The sequence below is a fragment of the Peromyscus californicus genome, unplaced genomic scaffold (genome assembly GCF_007827085.1).
Source record: "Peromyscus californicus insignis strain IS unplaced genomic scaffold, ASM782708v3 Scaffold_4__1_contigs__length_199733344, whole genome shotgun sequence".
NCBI classification, from domain to species: Eukaryota; Metazoa; Chordata; class Mammalia; order Rodentia; family Cricetidae; genus Peromyscus; species Peromyscus californicus.
In genome coordinates this window covers 173,016,931-173,034,048 of record NW_026294562.1, presented here as the reverse complement: position 1 = coordinate 173,034,048, position 17,118 = coordinate 173,016,931, and the positions used below count along the sequence as shown (strand labels likewise).

Sequence of the window (17,118 nt, the reverse complement as noted above, 5' to 3'; positions counted from 1 at the left end):
AGAAAAAGAAAATTTTCCGCTGGCAATCTTAACGACTGAATTTTATCTCCGGAACCCACTTGCATAAATTGTCCACTGATCACATAAACATACATTATTTTTTAACTAAAAACCATACTCGAGAGTCTGCATACGAGGGCTCCAGTTCCTGGAGGATGCTCACGCAATAACCATTCCAAATATTAACTACATATCTGGAATTACAGCAGCGATCAAATGGCACACGGTCCTCGCTGACTTTACAATTTAACAAGGTTCGACCTAGCGCCATTTTCGTACCCGGTGGTTGTGGGCGGGGCCACGCATGCGCAGAGAGATGGCCCACCTTTGACCCGGAACTTTGGTTCCTGGATGCAGCTTAAGCACTCGGCCAGTAACGCTTGCATAGCCGGAAATGGCTACTAGTGTTTAAGGTCCAGATCGGCTTCCGGAGCCCGCTGAGGCGGTTAGCGAGTCGGAGACCCGGGATGGAGGCCGTGGCAGCCGGGGCGGTGACGGAGAGGAAGCCCGATGATGGTGAGGCACTGGCCAGGTGCAGGCGGCGGGAGGGTGCTCTTGGCAGTGTGACCTGGAAACGGTTCCGGCAAGCGCTGAGGACTCCCTAGGAAGTGTGACCTCAGTTTACAGGCATTTTCCGCACTTGATCCACTTTGATATCAGATTATCGGCCTTGTGGCGGGTGGACAATTCCCTCCATTCTCTTAGGAATGAACCCCTTTCGGTATCCCAGGCTAACCCATTTCTTACCATGCCAACGCCTCAAGCAAATATAAGCTTGCTTGCAAATTCTTCCAGTCTCAGGCCAACCTTTCTCGACTTACCTCTTCCCCGTGCCAATCTGAACTTTTCTATGCCCCAAGCTAGATCTCCTCTTGTCCCATATAAACTCACTTATGTCAGACCCACAGCTCCCATTGTATTCTAACTCCCCTGCCCCCAAAGTCCGCTGTCCATTCTGCCTCCTCGGGTCCTTTCTCCCTCTCACCTTCAATGTCTTTTACTTCTCTACCGAGTTCCCACAAGTATTGCTCCCACCTCTTGTGTGTATGTGTGTGTGTTTTCAGTCAGTCTTTTTTCTATAGCAACTTGCCTTCCTCCTGTCTCAGCCTCCGAGATGCTGGGGTTACAGCCCTGTGCGGTTACCATACCTATTTTTAAAGTGCTTTTTGTCTTACCTTAAAAACTCATTGTTTTAAAGTAATCAGATGGGGGCGGGGGCGAGATGAGGTACAGTGGAAGCCGTTTGACAACTAAGATTTGGGATTACTTAAGCTGAATAGAAGGTATATGAATGTAGAGGCAGGTGTCTGTGTGTTCTATATCTCTAGGTTTCAGTCTTTGATACACCGGGTATGATGGCTTAAACCTATAATCCCAGCTCTTGGGAGACTGAAGCAGGAGGTTTGCCTTGAGTTTACAGTCAGCCTGAACTACACAGTTCCAGGCCACAAAGTGAGACCCTGTAGAGTGAGGCCCTGAATCAAAAATATGTATATTAACATTTTCTATATCTTTTAAACTTCTGGTTGCTGGAGCCTAAGCCCCTGGGCCTTATGAATGCTTATTATACTTGCTACCACTAAGCCAGGCCTCCAAACCTAAAAGAGAATCTGGAGCAAGACATGGTGAGACAGGCTTATAGTCAGGAGCCTGAGGCAGGAGGATGGAAAGTTCAAAGCCAGGGACTGAGGATGTAGTTTATTGGTGGAATGCTTGCCTACCATGCCTGAAGCCCTAGGCTCAGTCCCCAGCACCACATAAACTTGTGGAGCAGGCCTGTAGTCCTAGCACTCCCAAGAACATTTATCAAAAGGTTAAAAAAAAAAAAAAAAGTGCCCTTGGCCCTTGCCTTCTGTAGTTGTTGTTTTTAAACTTTGCTCTTTGTGGGCCCGCCACCTAGCTTGCAAATAAATACACAGAGATTTATTTATTTATTGGTGTGGTTTTTTTTGTTTTTTTTTTTTTTTTTTTGAGACAGGGTTTCTCTGTGTAGCTTTGCGCCTTTCCTGGATCTCACTCTGTAGCCCAGGCTGGCCTCGAACTCACAGAGATCCGCCTGGCTCTGCCTCCTGAGTGCTGGGATTAAAGGCATGCGCCACCACCACCACCCGGCTGGAGATTTATTCTTACTTATGAATGCCCGGCCTTAGCTTGGCTTGTTTCTAACCAGCTTTTCTTTTTTCTTTTTCTTCTTTTCTTTGTATGTGTGTGTGTTTGTGTGTTTTCGAGACAAGGTTTCTCTGTATAGCTTTGGCACCTTTCCTGGGACTCACTCTGTAGCCCAGGCTGGCCTCGAACTCACAGAGATCCACCTGCCTCTGCCTCCCGAGTGCTGGGAATAAAGGCGTGCGTCGCTGCCGCCGCCACTGCCACCACCACCCCGGCTCTAGCCAGCTTTTCTTAAGTTATCTGTCTAACTTTTGCCTCTGGGCTTTTACCTTTATTCTATATGTCTTTCTTTCCTTCTTACTCCATTGCTGGCTGGGTGGCTAGGTGACTGGCTCCTGGTGCCCTCCTCTTCTCTTCTTTTTTTTTTTTAAAGATTTATTTATTATTATACATACAGTGTTCTGTCTGCAAGTATCCTTGCAGGCCAGAAGAGGGCACCAGATCTTATTACAGGTGGTTGTTAGCCACCATGTGGTTGCTGGGATTTGAACTCAGGACCTCTGGAAGAGCAGTCTGTGCTCTTAACCTCTGAGCCATCTCTCCAGCCCCCTCTTCTCTTCTTACTCCTCCCTCCTTTGCTTCTTTTTTTTTTGTTTTTTTTTGTTTTTTCGAGACAGGGTTTCTCTGTGTAGTTTTGTGCCTTTCTTGGATCTCGCTTTGTAGACCAGGCTGGCCTCGAACTCACAGAGATCCGCCTGCCTCTGCCTCCCGAGTGCTGGGATTAAAGGCGTGCGCCGCCGCCGCCGCTGCCGCCGCCGCCGCCGCCACCACCACCACCACCACCACCACCACCACCGCCGCCGCCGCCACCGCCACCGCCGCCCGGCCCTCTTTGCTTCTTGTTCATTCTCTCTGCCTGCCAGCCCCACCCATCCTTTCTCTTGCCTTGCTATTGACTGTCCAGCTCTTTATTAGACCAGTCAGGTGTTTTAGACAGGCAAAGTAACACAGCTTGACAGAGTTAAAAAAATGCAACATAAAAGAATGCAACACAATGCTGAAGAGATGGCTCAGAGGTTAAGCGCACTGGCTGCTCTTCCAGAGGTCCTGAGTTCAATTCGCAGCAACCACATGGTGGCTCACAACCATCTGTAATGAAATCTGGCGCCCTCTTCTGGCCTGCAGGGATACATGCAGGCAGAACACTAGATACATAATAAATAAGTAGATCTTGAAAAAAAGAGTGCAATACATCTTTGCATCATTAAACAAACATTCTGCAGCATAAACGAATGTAACACATCTTCAACTAATATTCCACAACAGCCTTCCACTTAGGATCCCCAATGGCGTCCTCCTATGTGCAATTAAACATGGCTACTCCATCTAGTTATTTGGGTTTTGTTGTTTTTGTTACATTTTCGTTGCTATTCATTTATTTATTTTGCTTATTTGAGGTGGGGTTTCACTTTGCAACCCAGACTTACTTAGAACCCACCATGTAATCCAGCCTGGTCTCAAACTCATGACTCATTCTGCCTCAGCCTCCTGAGTGCTGGAGTGTAGCTAGAGTTTTCCTGCCTGGCCCACAGTCGAGGCAAATCTCTCTCACCCGCCAGTCCCAAGCCGCTCAAACCCGATCAAGTAAACACAGAGACTTACATTGGTTACAAACTGTATGGCCGTGACAGGCTTCTTGCTAACTGTTCTTACAGCTTAAATTAATCCATTTCTATTAATCTATACCTTGCCACGTGGCTTGTGGCTTACCGGTACTTTACATCTTCCTTGTCCTGATGGCGGCTGGCAGTGTCTCTCCCACCCAGCTTCCTGTTCTCTCAATTTTCCTCTCTGTTAGTCCCGCCTATACTTCCTGCCTGGCCACGGGCCAATCAGTGATTTATTTATTGACCAATCAGCAACACATTTGACATACAGACCATCCCACAGCACTGGAGCTAAAGGTGTACGCCACTCTGTCCGGCATCTAGGTGTTTCCTTACTGTACTGCTTACAGGAGTTAATGTTGTTGACCCTGCAACCTGGTAAGTTTGCTTTATGAGATAACATGCTCTGGCTCCTTCTTGCTTCTCAGGCTGCTCCTTCTTAGCCCTTTGTGTTATTTCTCATGTCTGCTATGCTAAATCACCAGAAAATGGGTGTTTAAAGTGAACAGAAGTAAAATCTAAACTTAATATTACCAGTCAGAAATAATCAAGCCACATGGCCTGGCTCCCTCACAGACTTTAGGTGGTTCCTTGTCTCTTCCAGTCAGAGATGGCTCTGGCACTTGTTGGTTTGTGTCCATAACACTCTGATCTTTTTTCCACCACCACAGCACCTATGTGTGCTATGTTTTCATTACTACTACTACTATTATTATTTATTATTTTATGTGTATGAGGTTTGGCCTATATGTATGTTTGTGCATGGTGCCCACAGAGGCCAGAAGAGGGCATCAGATCCTCAAGAACTGGAGTTACACATGGTTGTGAGCTGCTATATGTGTGCTGGAATCAACCTGGGTCCTCTGGAAGAGCATCTGGTGCCCTTAACCACTGAGCCATCTTTCCAGCCCTTCCTCAGTCTCTTATTGCATTTAGGACATTTAATCCAGAATAATCTCTCAATTTTTAAGAACCTTAATATAATTATGTCTGTGGAAACCCTTTCCCTCCCCCACACCCCACACCCCTGCATGTTACAGATTCCAGCAATTAAGATGCGTCTGTCCTTGAAGGACCTAGTTCTTAGCTTTCACAGGCATGTCCTCTTCCCTTATATCCAATGTCATCTGCTTTGTGGTTTGTCTGCACACACTCCCCTTCACCCCATCTGCCATTTATCTCTGCCTGGCACTGATGACATATGCCTGGCTCTGTATATGTATACAACCATGTCTCCAGCCCTGTATCTCTCTCTGGGAGACCCTGGAGGCCCATGTTCCAGCATTCTCTTAGATACAGCCTCTCAAATGTCTCCTACACCCATGGCAGCTTCCCTAGCCCAATTTGCTTCTTGCCTGTGTCTCAGGGGTAGTTTGGCTGTCTCCTTGGCTAGAGACCTGGACCTTCCCCTGACCCTCCCAGCCCTCCAGCCCTGTGGCTTGCCCATTCAAGCATCTAACCCTCCTCCTGCCCATTCAAGCATCTAACCCTCCTCCAACCCCCCTGCCCCGGTCCCTGCCTTAGTTCCAGCCTCTCCTGCTTCAATGGCTGAAATCCACAGTACCCACAGGCAGCATCCCTGCTCCCAATCCCAGTCAGTTATCTCAGTTATCTAAAGGAGGCACATGGTTCTCCCATTTTGCTTTTCTCTTACTTGAAGTTACTTCCTGCCTGTGAAATAGCTCCCACCGGCTTTTCCCAGTGCCTGTCTTTCCTGTTCTATGCCTAAGTCATCTTTGATCAGGACCTCCCATATCAGACTGGCTGCCCACTGAGGGCAGGAACTATAGGAGTCCTCCCTAGGACACTCCACACTCCTGGCTCAGGGCTTTGCACAGACTTGAGAATGATTAGGGGGATGTGAGAACACCTAAGGGGATGTGAATGAGCATGTTGGTCATTGTCTTAGTCACTATTCCATTGCTATGAAGAGACACTGTGGTGGTTTGAAAGAAAATGGCCCCCAAAGGGAGTGGCACTATTAGGAGGTGTGGCCTTGTGGTCTTATTGGAGGAAGTGTGTCACTGTGGAGGTGGGTTTTAAGGTCTTCTTCTCAAGCTTCACTCGGTGTAACAGTCAGTCGACTTCCTGTTACTTGGAAGATGTAGCCCTCTCAGCTCTATCACCATGTCTGCCTGCATGCGGCCATGCACCCCATCATGATCATAATGGACTGAACCTCTGAAATTGTAAGCGAGCCACCCTCAATTAAGTGCTTTCCTTTATAAGAGTGGCCCTGGTCATGGTGTCTATTTACAGCAATAAAAACCCTAAGTCAGACACCATGACCAAGGCAACTCTTACAAAGGAAACCATTTAATTGGGGCTTGCTTACAGCTTTGGAGATTTAGTCAGTCTATTATCATCCTGGTGGGGAATATGGAAGCATGCAGGCAGGTGCTGGCCGGAGCCGAGGGCCACATCCTGATCCATAGACTGAGAAACTCTGGGCTTGGCATGGGCTTTTGAAACCTCAAAGTCCACCCATTGACACACTTCCCAATCCTTCTGATCCTTTCAAATAGTGCCACTCCCTAATGACCAAGCATTCAAATGTATGAACCTGTGGGGGCCATTCTTATTCAAACCACTATAGTCATTGAACAAGTTAGTGAATGTATCCTAACGTGATGGCCAAGGAAACAAGCAAAGTCTGGAGTAGCTTGGTAGGTCAGATCTCGGGGCCTGTTCTGCTGTCCCCTGCTTAGAACGTTTTGTCCCCAAAAGTACAGAACTCAGTCTCTTAGCACTTCAGGTTTTTACTCAGATAAACTTGCTTATTTTTATCTTGTATGTGTAGGTGTTTTGTCCACATGCATGTCTGTGCACCACAAGAGTGTATTGCCAAGGAGGCTAGGATAAGATGCTGCATCCTCTAGAACTGGAGATACAGACAATTGATAGCTGCCATGTGGGTGCTGGGAGCTGAGCTTAGTCATCTGGAAGAGCAGCCAGTGCTCTTAACCACTGAGCCATCTCTCCAGATGTCACTTCCTGACAAGCTTTCTGTTACCCTTCCATTTAAAACTGAGCCATCCCCACATTGCCTCCTGTCATTTTTGGACTTTCATTCTCATGTTCTTATCATCATCATCATTATTGGTGTTTTGGATTTTTATTGTTGGTTTGTTTTTATTTTTGAGATTCATTCTGTGTAGTCCTGGCTGGCCTTGAACTCAGGAGACCCTCTGGAATTAAAGGTGCCTGGAATTAAATGTGTATGCTACTGTACCAGGCTTGTCTGCTTTGGTTTTTCTGTATAGCCATGGAAACACCTAACATATTACGTGATTTTGGTAATTAATTAGGTTATTGACTGTGTACGGTATCACAGTGGGACCTCTTGCTCACCATGATCTATCTAGGGCCTAAAACATTCCTCACAATGCAGGAGGTGCTCAATAAATGGGAACTGTGTGTGTCAACACCTAGCCACTTCCTAAGCCTTTCCTGATGCCCTCTTAGCCTTTAAGTAAAGACTCCCCTTGACTTGCAGACTACGTGGAGCCCAGATGTGCACACTGGGGGGAGCTGAGCCAGACTCTGGTTCCATCTACACCCCAGGACAAGGAAGTAAAAGAGAATACACCAGGAGTCTCCGATGATGAAACCTCCCTGACTGAGAGTCCAGCTGTGAGTGCCATGTTGCATGCAATCGCTGCCAGCCACCTGCCTGTGTGCAGCCAACAGCAGGGTGAGCCTGACCTGACAGAGCGTGAGAAGGTGGCCATCCTGGGTCAGCTGTATCGTGAGAAGCCACTGGTGTTCCTGGAGCGCTTCCGCACAGGCCTCCGGGAAGAGCACCTGCCCTGCTTCGGCCACCTGCGTGGGGACCACCGAGCTGACTTCTACTGTGCCGAGGTGGCGCGGCAAGGCACTGCCCGACCCCGAACCCTGCGCACCCGCCTGCGTAATCGGCGTTATGCTGCCCTGCGTGAGCTCATCCAAGGTGTGGGGGGATGGTGGATGGGAGGGGCAGAGATGGGGAGGAAAGGGAGACTGAAGCCGAGCAACAGAGACAAGGCACAAGCGCAGGAACCCAGAGGAGGTAAGTTTTGAGACAAGAAGAGCAGAAACAGCCCCACAGTAAAGTAAGGGAGAGAAAGGTAAGCAGATAGGGTCAGAATTCAGTAGATGACAGAGTCGTATTTGTTTGACAGAGTCTCACTATATAGTGCCAGGCTGCCCTTGAACTCAAATTCCTCATGCCTCAGCCTTCCAAGTGTTGGCAGAAGTGGCATCTTAGATGGCTGTGGCTGAGGATACCCTAAACAAAACACAGGTGGAAAGCATGAAGGAAGAAGAGCCTGGTGTAGCAGTTCACACACGACACTCGGGAGGCAGGAGGATCTCTGAGTTTAATGCTAGCCTGGTCTACATAGTGGCTCAGGCCAGGGTACATGAACATGCTCCACCCAGGCTGTATACTGAGTGCCCCGCAGGACCTTAGGCACATACGGCTGGCTTTATCATGTACCTGACTTGCATCCAAGTATACATCTTCTAAGCATGTCATGCACATACATGCCTGGACGCGTGTGCTCACACCCACCCACCTTGCCTCTTCTGCACAGGAGGCGAGTACTTCAGTGATGAGCAGATGCGGTTCCGGGCCCCGCTACTGTATGAGCAGTATATAGGACAGTACCTTACACAGGAAGAGCTCAGTGCCCGCACACCTGCCCCCCAGGCCCCCAGGCCCGGCTCCCCCAGCACACCTGCCTATCCCCTCTCCGACCTGCTGTTCCAGTCCTACCAGGAAAGGGAGCTGCAGCAGAAGCTGCTCCGGCAGCAAGAAGAGGAGGAGGCCTGCTTTGAGGAGGAAGAGGACAGCGATGAGGAAGGTGAGGGCTGGCAACAGGGCACCCTGCGCATGTCTGTTCCTTCATGCTGGGTCACCTGACTGGGCCCTAACCTGTGAGAACAGACATGATGTCTGGCCTCACCCCCATCCTGCCATCTCCTCCTGACCACTGACAGCACCATTTTATCCAGCGTGCACCCCAGGAGGGCAGGGATTGGGCTGTCTTGATAGCACAGGGCTGGACATAGGACAGTAGCTTGTCAGGTACCTTCAGGCCACTGTCCTGGGTATCTCCACAGACCAGAGGTCAGACAAGGACTCGGAGTCCTGGGTGCCCGACTCGGAGGAGAGGCTGATCCTGCGGGAGGAGTTCACCAGCCGCATGCACCAGCGATTCCTGGATGGCAAAGATGGAGGCTTTGACTACAGGTGCCTCCCATTCCTAGCCCAGTACCCATGGCCCTGGGCCACAAGCACGTCCCTGCCTATCCTCAAAGGCCCTCCCTTAGTGGTGCTAGAGGGCCCTGGAATAGTTTCTCACCATGAGTCCTGGTGGAGTCAGTCACTCTGGAGGTTTCAGATCAGTGAGAGTTGATGGCTAGGGTCTTGGGCTAACCTTGTCCCTCTCAGAGCCCTAGGCCCTTGATCTGTAGGCAGAGGGATAAACTGAGCTGACATTTAGCTCAGTGTTGACAAAACATTGAAATGAAGCCTGGTAGTGCACATCCTCCATCCCAGCGTGTGGGAGGCAGAGGCATTGGGTCTCTGAGTTCCAGCCAGGGCAACATGATGAGACTCCGTCTCAAGAAGGAAAAAAATTAAGATAAATGATAAAGGCCTGTCATTTGAGCCATTTTCTTCCTTATGATCCGAGAGCTCAGGACCCTGCCTACTCCATCCAGCCCCAGTGACGTGGGAACCATGTCCATGAATGGCTTCAGTGGAACAGGGGTCCTGATTACTGCTCGAGGGTCCATGTGGGGAACCCACATATCTGGAACCAGTGGAGTTCATCCACTGCTAGCTGGGGCCACCAAGACTAAGCAGAATGTTGGGCCGTGGCACCTGCGAGCCGGCCCGCTGCTACACTAGGAGAGCAGCCGAGACCCAGATGTGCCCCGCAATCAGTGTATGCTTCTGTAGCCTTCTGCGTCCAGACTCTGGAGCTAAAGCGAGGGATAGGGGCAGCCAAGGATTCCCTGCCTGAAAGGGTCTCCTCCTATCGGGGAGAGACTGCCCAACTTCCATTGGTGGTGGAGCTCTGAAGGGGAGGGGGCAGTGTTGTCAGAGCCTCAGGGGGGCTTCTGAGCAGATCTGCAAAGAGCGAGGATGAGGGACACAAAGGAGCGTCCGTGCTGAGGTAGATCTGAAATTGCTAAGGGTACTTGGATGAGTGGAGCCTTGGTGACTTGGGTCCACATAGTGGAACTGGGGCTGGAGTGGCTGTGGGGACAGTCAAAGTGCCACACTGACCTTGGAGGCAAAACCTGAGAAGTCCTCAGGCCCTGGTGTTCTCACATCTTCCATTCTGCAAGAAGCCAGTATTTTATGTAGACTGTTTGGGAAACACCTCTTTTGGATTCCAAAAGGCCCAGCATCCCCAGGGGGTCAGCTCCTCTGACCTGGGCCCCCATGACCTCTGACAGCTTCCTTCTCTGCAGCACGGTGGATGACAACCCTGACTTTGACAACCTGGACATTGTGGCACGTGACGAGGAGGAACGATACTTTGATGAAGAGGAGCCCGAGGATGTGCCCAGCCCAGAGCTAGATGGGGACTGATGGCTCCCACCCTTCTAGCCAGTGACACACCTTGCCCATCCCACTATAGGCAGCTGGTTACAGGCTGGCTAAGTGACTCAGAGGCCATCAGGGCAGGCCCCCAGGCCTGGCATACCTCAGACAGTGCCCTACTTCTGTTTATGGGGTTCTCACTCTTCTCCCTGGGAAGGTCACTGCCCCTCTCTCCTTGGCCCCACCTCTGTCCTTTCTCTTTGAGATAGGGTCTTGCTGTGTAGCGCTAACTAGCCTGTTAATTGCTTTATAGCCCTGGCTGCCTCCTCCTCCCAAGTGCTGTGCTTGGGGGCGAATCACACCTGGCCTACCAGTGGTGTTTCTACCCTATCTCTCCCCTCATGTCACTGTGCCCCCACCCCCCACCCCCAGTCTAGCTTCCTAGGTCTCCACCTTCTGTGCATCCATCCTTCTGCCTTTCTCTGCGTTATGGCTGCCGTGCCCACAGCAGAGTCCTGAACGATTGTCTGGTGGCTGCAGCTGTCACGTGGATTCTAGCACTTAGCTCAGGCTACACCTGGTTCCCAGTATAGCTCTGGGCTTCTCCTTTTCTCTGTGCCTGGGTCCTACTGGTCCTACTGGTCACCATTGCTTCCACTGAGGTCCCGTCTCTCCTGCACCTCACTCTTCAGGCCTTCTCATTCCCTCTGCACTTCCATTTCCATCTCTATCCAGACCTCTGCCTCACTCTCTGTCCCTCTTTCTCAGCCTTTACGGCTCTGCTTCTCTATGTGCCCACCCCCTAGGCCTGGCAGCTAGGGGCAGCAGAAGCCTGGGTACCCAATAATGAGACTTCCCTATGGGTGGGGGTCAAGGCCTCTGCGGCTCTCTTTGGACCCTTGCTGGGAATGCTGGCAGAGGCAGAGCTGGGGACCACAGGGCCAGCTTGAAGAAGGGGACCATTCCCTACCACCCCGCCCCCCTGCTTCCCAGCCACACAATTTTTTCTTTTCTTCACTTCCTCCACCTCCCTCTCCCTCTCCTGTTTACACTCTCCAAATACACATAGGCTGTTATCATGGGTCTTGAGTCATCTCTCTCTCACTCTCTCATACACACAGCCTGCCCCAATGTCCCTGCCCCCAGCAGGCCACAGGGCCCGCCCCACAGAGCCCCCTGCTGCCCTGGGCTAATGAGAGCCAGATGGCTGCCTGTGACTCAGCCATGGCCTGTGGGAACCCAGACGTCCTACCTTCCCATGCCCCACACCGGCCCCTGCTGCCCCTGCTACTGTGAGGATGGGGGCTAGCATGTCTAGGCCTGAGGAGCCAAGCTCCTCTGAGACCGTTGTGGCATTCTGTTCTGGCCACACCTGCAAGGCCCTCAAAACTGCTTTGTAGTGCCAAGGTCCTGACTCCTGGGTCAAACTAAACTCACCCAGAGAACTCCTGGGGGCAGAGGGTGTTCGCATGAAGAAGCTTGGAATATTAAAAGGTCCTCAGCAGCTCCACCTGGGCCAGGCTGAGTGAGAGCCTCCTGACAACCTGAAGCACCAGACTGTCAACTGCCATTTGTCACAAATGATGGAAATGGCCCAGAAAGGCCATGTGCATCCTTGAGATCACCTGGCCTCCCGGGCAGAGCTAAGACTGGAACACACTCCTACACACCCACTTGGCCAGTCTGCTGGCATGTGACTGCCAGTGCCGGACAGTGGTAGAGATAGGAAGCCAGACTTCCTTACATGGGAGAGTGTGGAAGATGGAAGTATTGTGTATGATACGATGTTACAGTCCCAGCCCTTGTCTCCCCAGAGGGCTGCTTGAGCCCCCAATTTGCAGGACAGGAGCCAAGGGTGCTCTTTGGGGGAGTTTGTGTTAGCTTATGTATTTTCACGGTTGACCAGTATTCTGTCTGATTGTTAAATTTATTTAAGATAGAAAGGCTATCATCCATCAATCTGTTATGTAACTTTTTAAAAAAAGCTGAGCCGCACAGCCATTGAGTCAGTATCTGGGGTTAGTCAGATGGTTGAGTCTGCAAATGAGAGACAGAGGTGGAGCCGGCCACAAGGACTGGGATTAGATGAGGAGACAGGCAGAAAGGTGGAGACAGAGGAGGGGGCAGACAGCAAAGGCACACCCTGCTTGAGCAGCCCCCACGGTGGCTGGCGCCTCTGCCTCTGATCTGGGTCCTGGGGATGGGGTGGGCGGAGAGGCTGAGTCAGGGAGGGGAGAGCATCCGGCCTCCACCTCCATGTCTCCTGTCTGGCCTGGCCTGGCCTGGTCTCTAATGCCTACCCCTACCTCTCTGCCTGCCTGCTCCCCCAACCCGGCTCCTTTCTGGAGAGGTCCCTGCCTACCCCACACTGCCCACATTTCCTTCCTCTCCCATCTGTGACCCCATGTCTCCCATCCTCCTCTCCCTTTTCTCCCTCTGCTCTCGGTCCCTCAAACACACTTCTATGTCCCTCCTCGTCACCAGGCTCTTAGTTCTTGCTAGTGTCTGCAGCCCGCCCCCTCTACCCGCCTCCCTGCCGGCCTCCACTCTCACTTTTTCCTGTCCCTCTCCCTGCTGTCTCCTGGTCCATCTCCTTCTCTGTCTGTCTCCCAGACCCTGGGAAATCCAGGGCAGAGTTCCACTGGTGGCCCCTAGGAACCTAAAACAAAGGGTCACCACCTTGTCCCCACCCACGAGAGCTGCTGGCCTGTCTGAGCAGAAGGAAATGTCTGTGCTGTGGCCTGGTCACCCCACCACCACCACCACCACCACCAAGGACCTGCTGGGGCCGAGTAAACAGCAGCGGGCAGCCTGGGGATATTTATACTCAGGCTGGGCATAAAGCCAGTGCCCACCACAGCCCCTGCCCTGCCCTGCCCTGCCCGCTGCCACAGCCAGCCCTGAGCCAGCGTGGCACCCGCCAGCAAGGGGACACCGCAGACAGGCTCCACTCAGCACAAAGGCCAACCAGCACTGGTAACACGACAGCCAATGGCCTCACAAGATAGGAAGTTCCCTCCTTTGAAAACACCAGCACACGGTGAAGGCCTCCCCCACACCCACCCACACCCACCACAATCCTAGTGTTGACACCTCCAAACACTCTCAAAAGTGACCCATACAACTCACATACTGAATTCACCAGCCCATGGGTGGGCACACCAATGCCGACTCCCCATCTGCTCAGACACCCGCCCCCCATGTCAGTCTAAAAGGAGATGCAGGCCTCAGAGCCCAGCATGGCCTCTCGCACAGACACCAAGAGCCATAGTGTGTTGGAGACACACCATGGATACAAACTGTGAACTATGTGTTGGATTATGAACAAAACACTCTAATGCACAAAATGCAGCCCCCTGAGCTGGGGGTATGACTTAGTCAGTACAATGCTGCATAAAACCTGTAATTCGAGCACTCTACAAAGAGAAGCAGGAGACCTAAGAGTTCAAGTTCAAAGCCAGCCCGGGCTACATGTAACCCTGAGGCTGAAGATGTGATTAAGTAGTAAAATGATTTCCCCAGCACACTTGAAGTCCTAGTTCCAACTTCAGCATTCTCGATGGGCCAGAGAGATGCCTCAGCAGTTAGCAGCCTTTATACACCTCTTCCAGAGGGTCTAGGTTTGGTTCTCAGCACCCATGTCGGGTAAAGCTCACTATTACCGTGTCACTCCAGTTCCGGGAGATTCTGATGCCTCTGACCTCCACTGGAACCAGCACTCACATACACTTACACCCTCCCACACATATAATTAAAAACATTAAACTAACTCTTAAAGCACACACACACAATTACAAATCACCCACCCACAAGAGACACAAACACTGGTGTGCATCAAAAACAGCTCATGTAAGAAACAAAACACACACCACCTTTCCCAAAAAAAAACCCTTCACAGACCAGCAAACACGCAGAAAACACCCCGGTTTCAAGTAGAACTGACACTAACTGCAAACATTTACACCCAGAGAACTGTGAAGATGCTGGGGGTGGGGCGCGGAATCAGACTCAAAACGCATCCCAGATACGCAGCCCACTGGTATACTCTCTCACCAGCAAACAGTGCCAGCAGAGAACCCACAAACAGTATCCCAGCTTGTCCAGCCGAACTATGAAGTGGCAGGCACTCAGCAGAAATGTGGTACTAGCCACAAACACAGAGCTGAACACGTGCTGGAAACACACACCCCAAACTGACAATGCCATGCAGGCCAAAAGCCCTCAGGGGGGAGAGGAGAGAGAGGGGAGAGAAGAGAGGGGGGGGGAGAGGGGGAGGGGGAAAGGGGGGAGGGGGAGGGGGTGGGCAGAGACACACACAGAGAGCACATACGCTCTGAACACCTGTAAGGTCACTCTAGGAACAAAACACATTGGTACAGTCTATGCCAGGGAATAGGCTTCAAGGGGAATCTTCTTCCTGTCTCTCTCCCCCTCCCCCCACCCAGACCCAGCAGGTCCAGGAGGGGGGCAGGAAGGCCTGTGCAGGCCTCCTTGGCTGCTTCCTGCTCTGGAAGCTGGACGGGAAACCTGGGCTCCAGCCGGAACCCAGGCTTCCCCCCCACAACTTCCCCCATGTCCCTGGTGCCTAAGGGTCGGGACTACTCGGCGACCCTGTGCCCTGTCCTGCCTGAGGTAGATGTTTGTGGGTAGCTGTGTCCCAGCTGTGCTGGGTCAGGCCACCCGTTGAACCCAAGTGTCAGGGCAGCAGGGCAGCACAAGGGCCAGCAGAAGTGCTGAGCCTGCATTTACCCTCCCCCAGGCCTGCCAGCAGCCAGGCCTGCCTAGGAGCAACAGGCAGGTGGGCAGAGCATGGGGCACAGCCAGCACTTGTCATGTCCACAAGCAGGCTCCAGGGTAAAGGTCTGTTGTAAGGGCTCGGCAATCCTGGGGGTGTGTCTGGGTGCGTGGGAGCTGCTACGTCTGGGATCCTGGGTGTGACTGTGTCTGGATCTGTGAGGCCACTTGGGACTCCCCAGGCAAGTGGGTGTGTGTGAAGGGTGCCAGACGGTAGCTGTGACCTGCTGGTAGTCTGGCCAGAGTTGTGACGTGTATAAAAGCTCAGTGTGTGTGGTATGAGTGGGTTTGTGATGGGTCACGCAATGACCATGACCCTGTGGAGGATGTTTGTGTAACTGCTGGGGGGAGTCTTGTTTCCAAAAAAGGGCTCTGATGCTGTGATGTGTGTCTGGTGTGTGTGACACTGTGAATCTGTCTGGCATGTGGAGGAACCATGGCCCTGTGGAATGTATTTGTGTGGCAGCCTTTTCTATCAAACTCTCTACTTATGTCGGGTCCTTGTGGGGCTCCAGGGCTGGGCTGTTTATAGTCTGTGTATGTGTGGTCTGTGATGGCGGCCAGGTGTCACTAGTCCTGAGAAGTGAATGTGTTTGTGTGGTTGTGGGACACTGTCCATATTTTGGCTTCTGCTGGAAGTGGTGGGAGTGTTGAGCAGTTCTTGAGGGGCTCCAGTGATTGTTATGTCTTATGTCTCTCCCTCTTGAGGCCAGGCCTCAGTGTGAGCTAGTGGCGATGACAAATGTCCTTACAGAGTGAGATCGTCCTGCTGCCAAGCCAACCCCAACCTGGTCCTCGGAGGCTCTCAGACTCAGAATGGGAAGAGGTGGGGAGGCTAGAACCTACTCACCCTGTCTCAGTGCGGTCGGTCAGGTCAGCGGTCAGCTACAGATCAAAGGAAATCTGCCCTCCATCAGCCTCCCTCCCGGACATTCCCTGAGTGAAAAGCAAGTCCAGGAGCCCCAGGGGCATGAGAAAGGCAGAGGGTAGGGAAGTGAAACTCGGGGGAAAGGAAACTGGATGGAGAAAGAGGAAGCAGGAAAGAATTCACAAACTCACCCCAACAGATGGGAAGGGGTGAAATGGCACAGGGCCCGCTGGGCTCAGGCCACGGGTATTTCTTGCCTAGACAACTCATTTTCCCAAGGTTATGCTCACACCACACACTCCCTCTCCTCTCAGTGACTTACCAGAAACTAAGTCCCTGAATTCAGTTTCTAAGGTCATCTGCTCATGCTCCTGTGTCCCCCAAGTTCTTTTGGGGTCCTTTACTCTTGATATGATGAAGAAAGCAGTTTTAGGTACATGTGCAAACCCTGGGTTCAAATCCCAGCTCTGCCACTCACTAGCTCTAGAGTGGATTTAAAAAATAAGGGCTCCTGCAGGTCAGTACTTCTACATGTAAAGGGCAAACAGTCCCCCCACCCACCCACCAAAAAAGCAAGCTTTTGGAGAGAATGGGAAATGTTGAGTCAAGACTCTCCATATTATTTAGCTCTGGTTGGCTGTAAACTTGCAGTGATCCTCCTGCCTCTGCCTCCTGCCGAAATCACAGGCATGTATCACCACACCCATCTTGGCAGGCTTGTTCTGAAGGGCCAGGGGGTATTTCTGGGCCTGCGTACATCGATTATGCTGCACCAGCAGTAACATGGCTACAAACGTTATGTGGAGGAAGCAGCAAGCGTGGCTGTGGGCGAACGGAACTTATTTACAGAAACAGGTGGTAGGCTGGGGTAGGCTTTGGGCCAACGTTTGCCAAGCCCTGCTCCGTTAGGCCGTGGGAAGAGTGCGGTGAGCCAGGGAGGGCAGCCACACACCTGACATGTAGGAGGGTTGTCACTCCCAGCCTTGTGCTGGCTCAGATCTGACTCAGCCCCTATCTCCCTTCCCTTGCTCTCTTCAGTCACACTGGTCTCTTTCCTCACTGGTTGGTACACCCCAAGGTGGTTGTCACCTGTCACTTCCGGTCTTCCAAGCGTGAGCCCCCCCTAAACTTCCTTCGAGTCT

At 51.8% G+C, this 17,118-nt stretch overlaps 1 protein-coding gene across 1 annotated transcript; it reads left to right on the top strand.

Annotated features, from left to right (window-relative positions):
• The first annotated feature begins 323 nt into the window (after positions 1-323).
• Ccdc97 (coiled-coil domain containing 97) lies at positions 324-11,395 on the top strand. The gene is made up of 5 exons (XM_052761003.1): positions 324-516; positions 7,273-7,725; positions 8,351-8,620; positions 8,880-9,009; positions 10,242-11,395. The coding sequence occupies exons 1-5, from the start codon at positions 468-470 to the stop codon at positions 10,360-10,362; spliced, it is 1,023 nt and encodes a 340-aa protein (XP_052616963.1). The 5' UTR covers positions 324-467; the 3' UTR covers positions 10,363-11,395.
• The last annotated feature ends 5,723 nt before the right edge of the window (positions 11,396-17,118 follow it).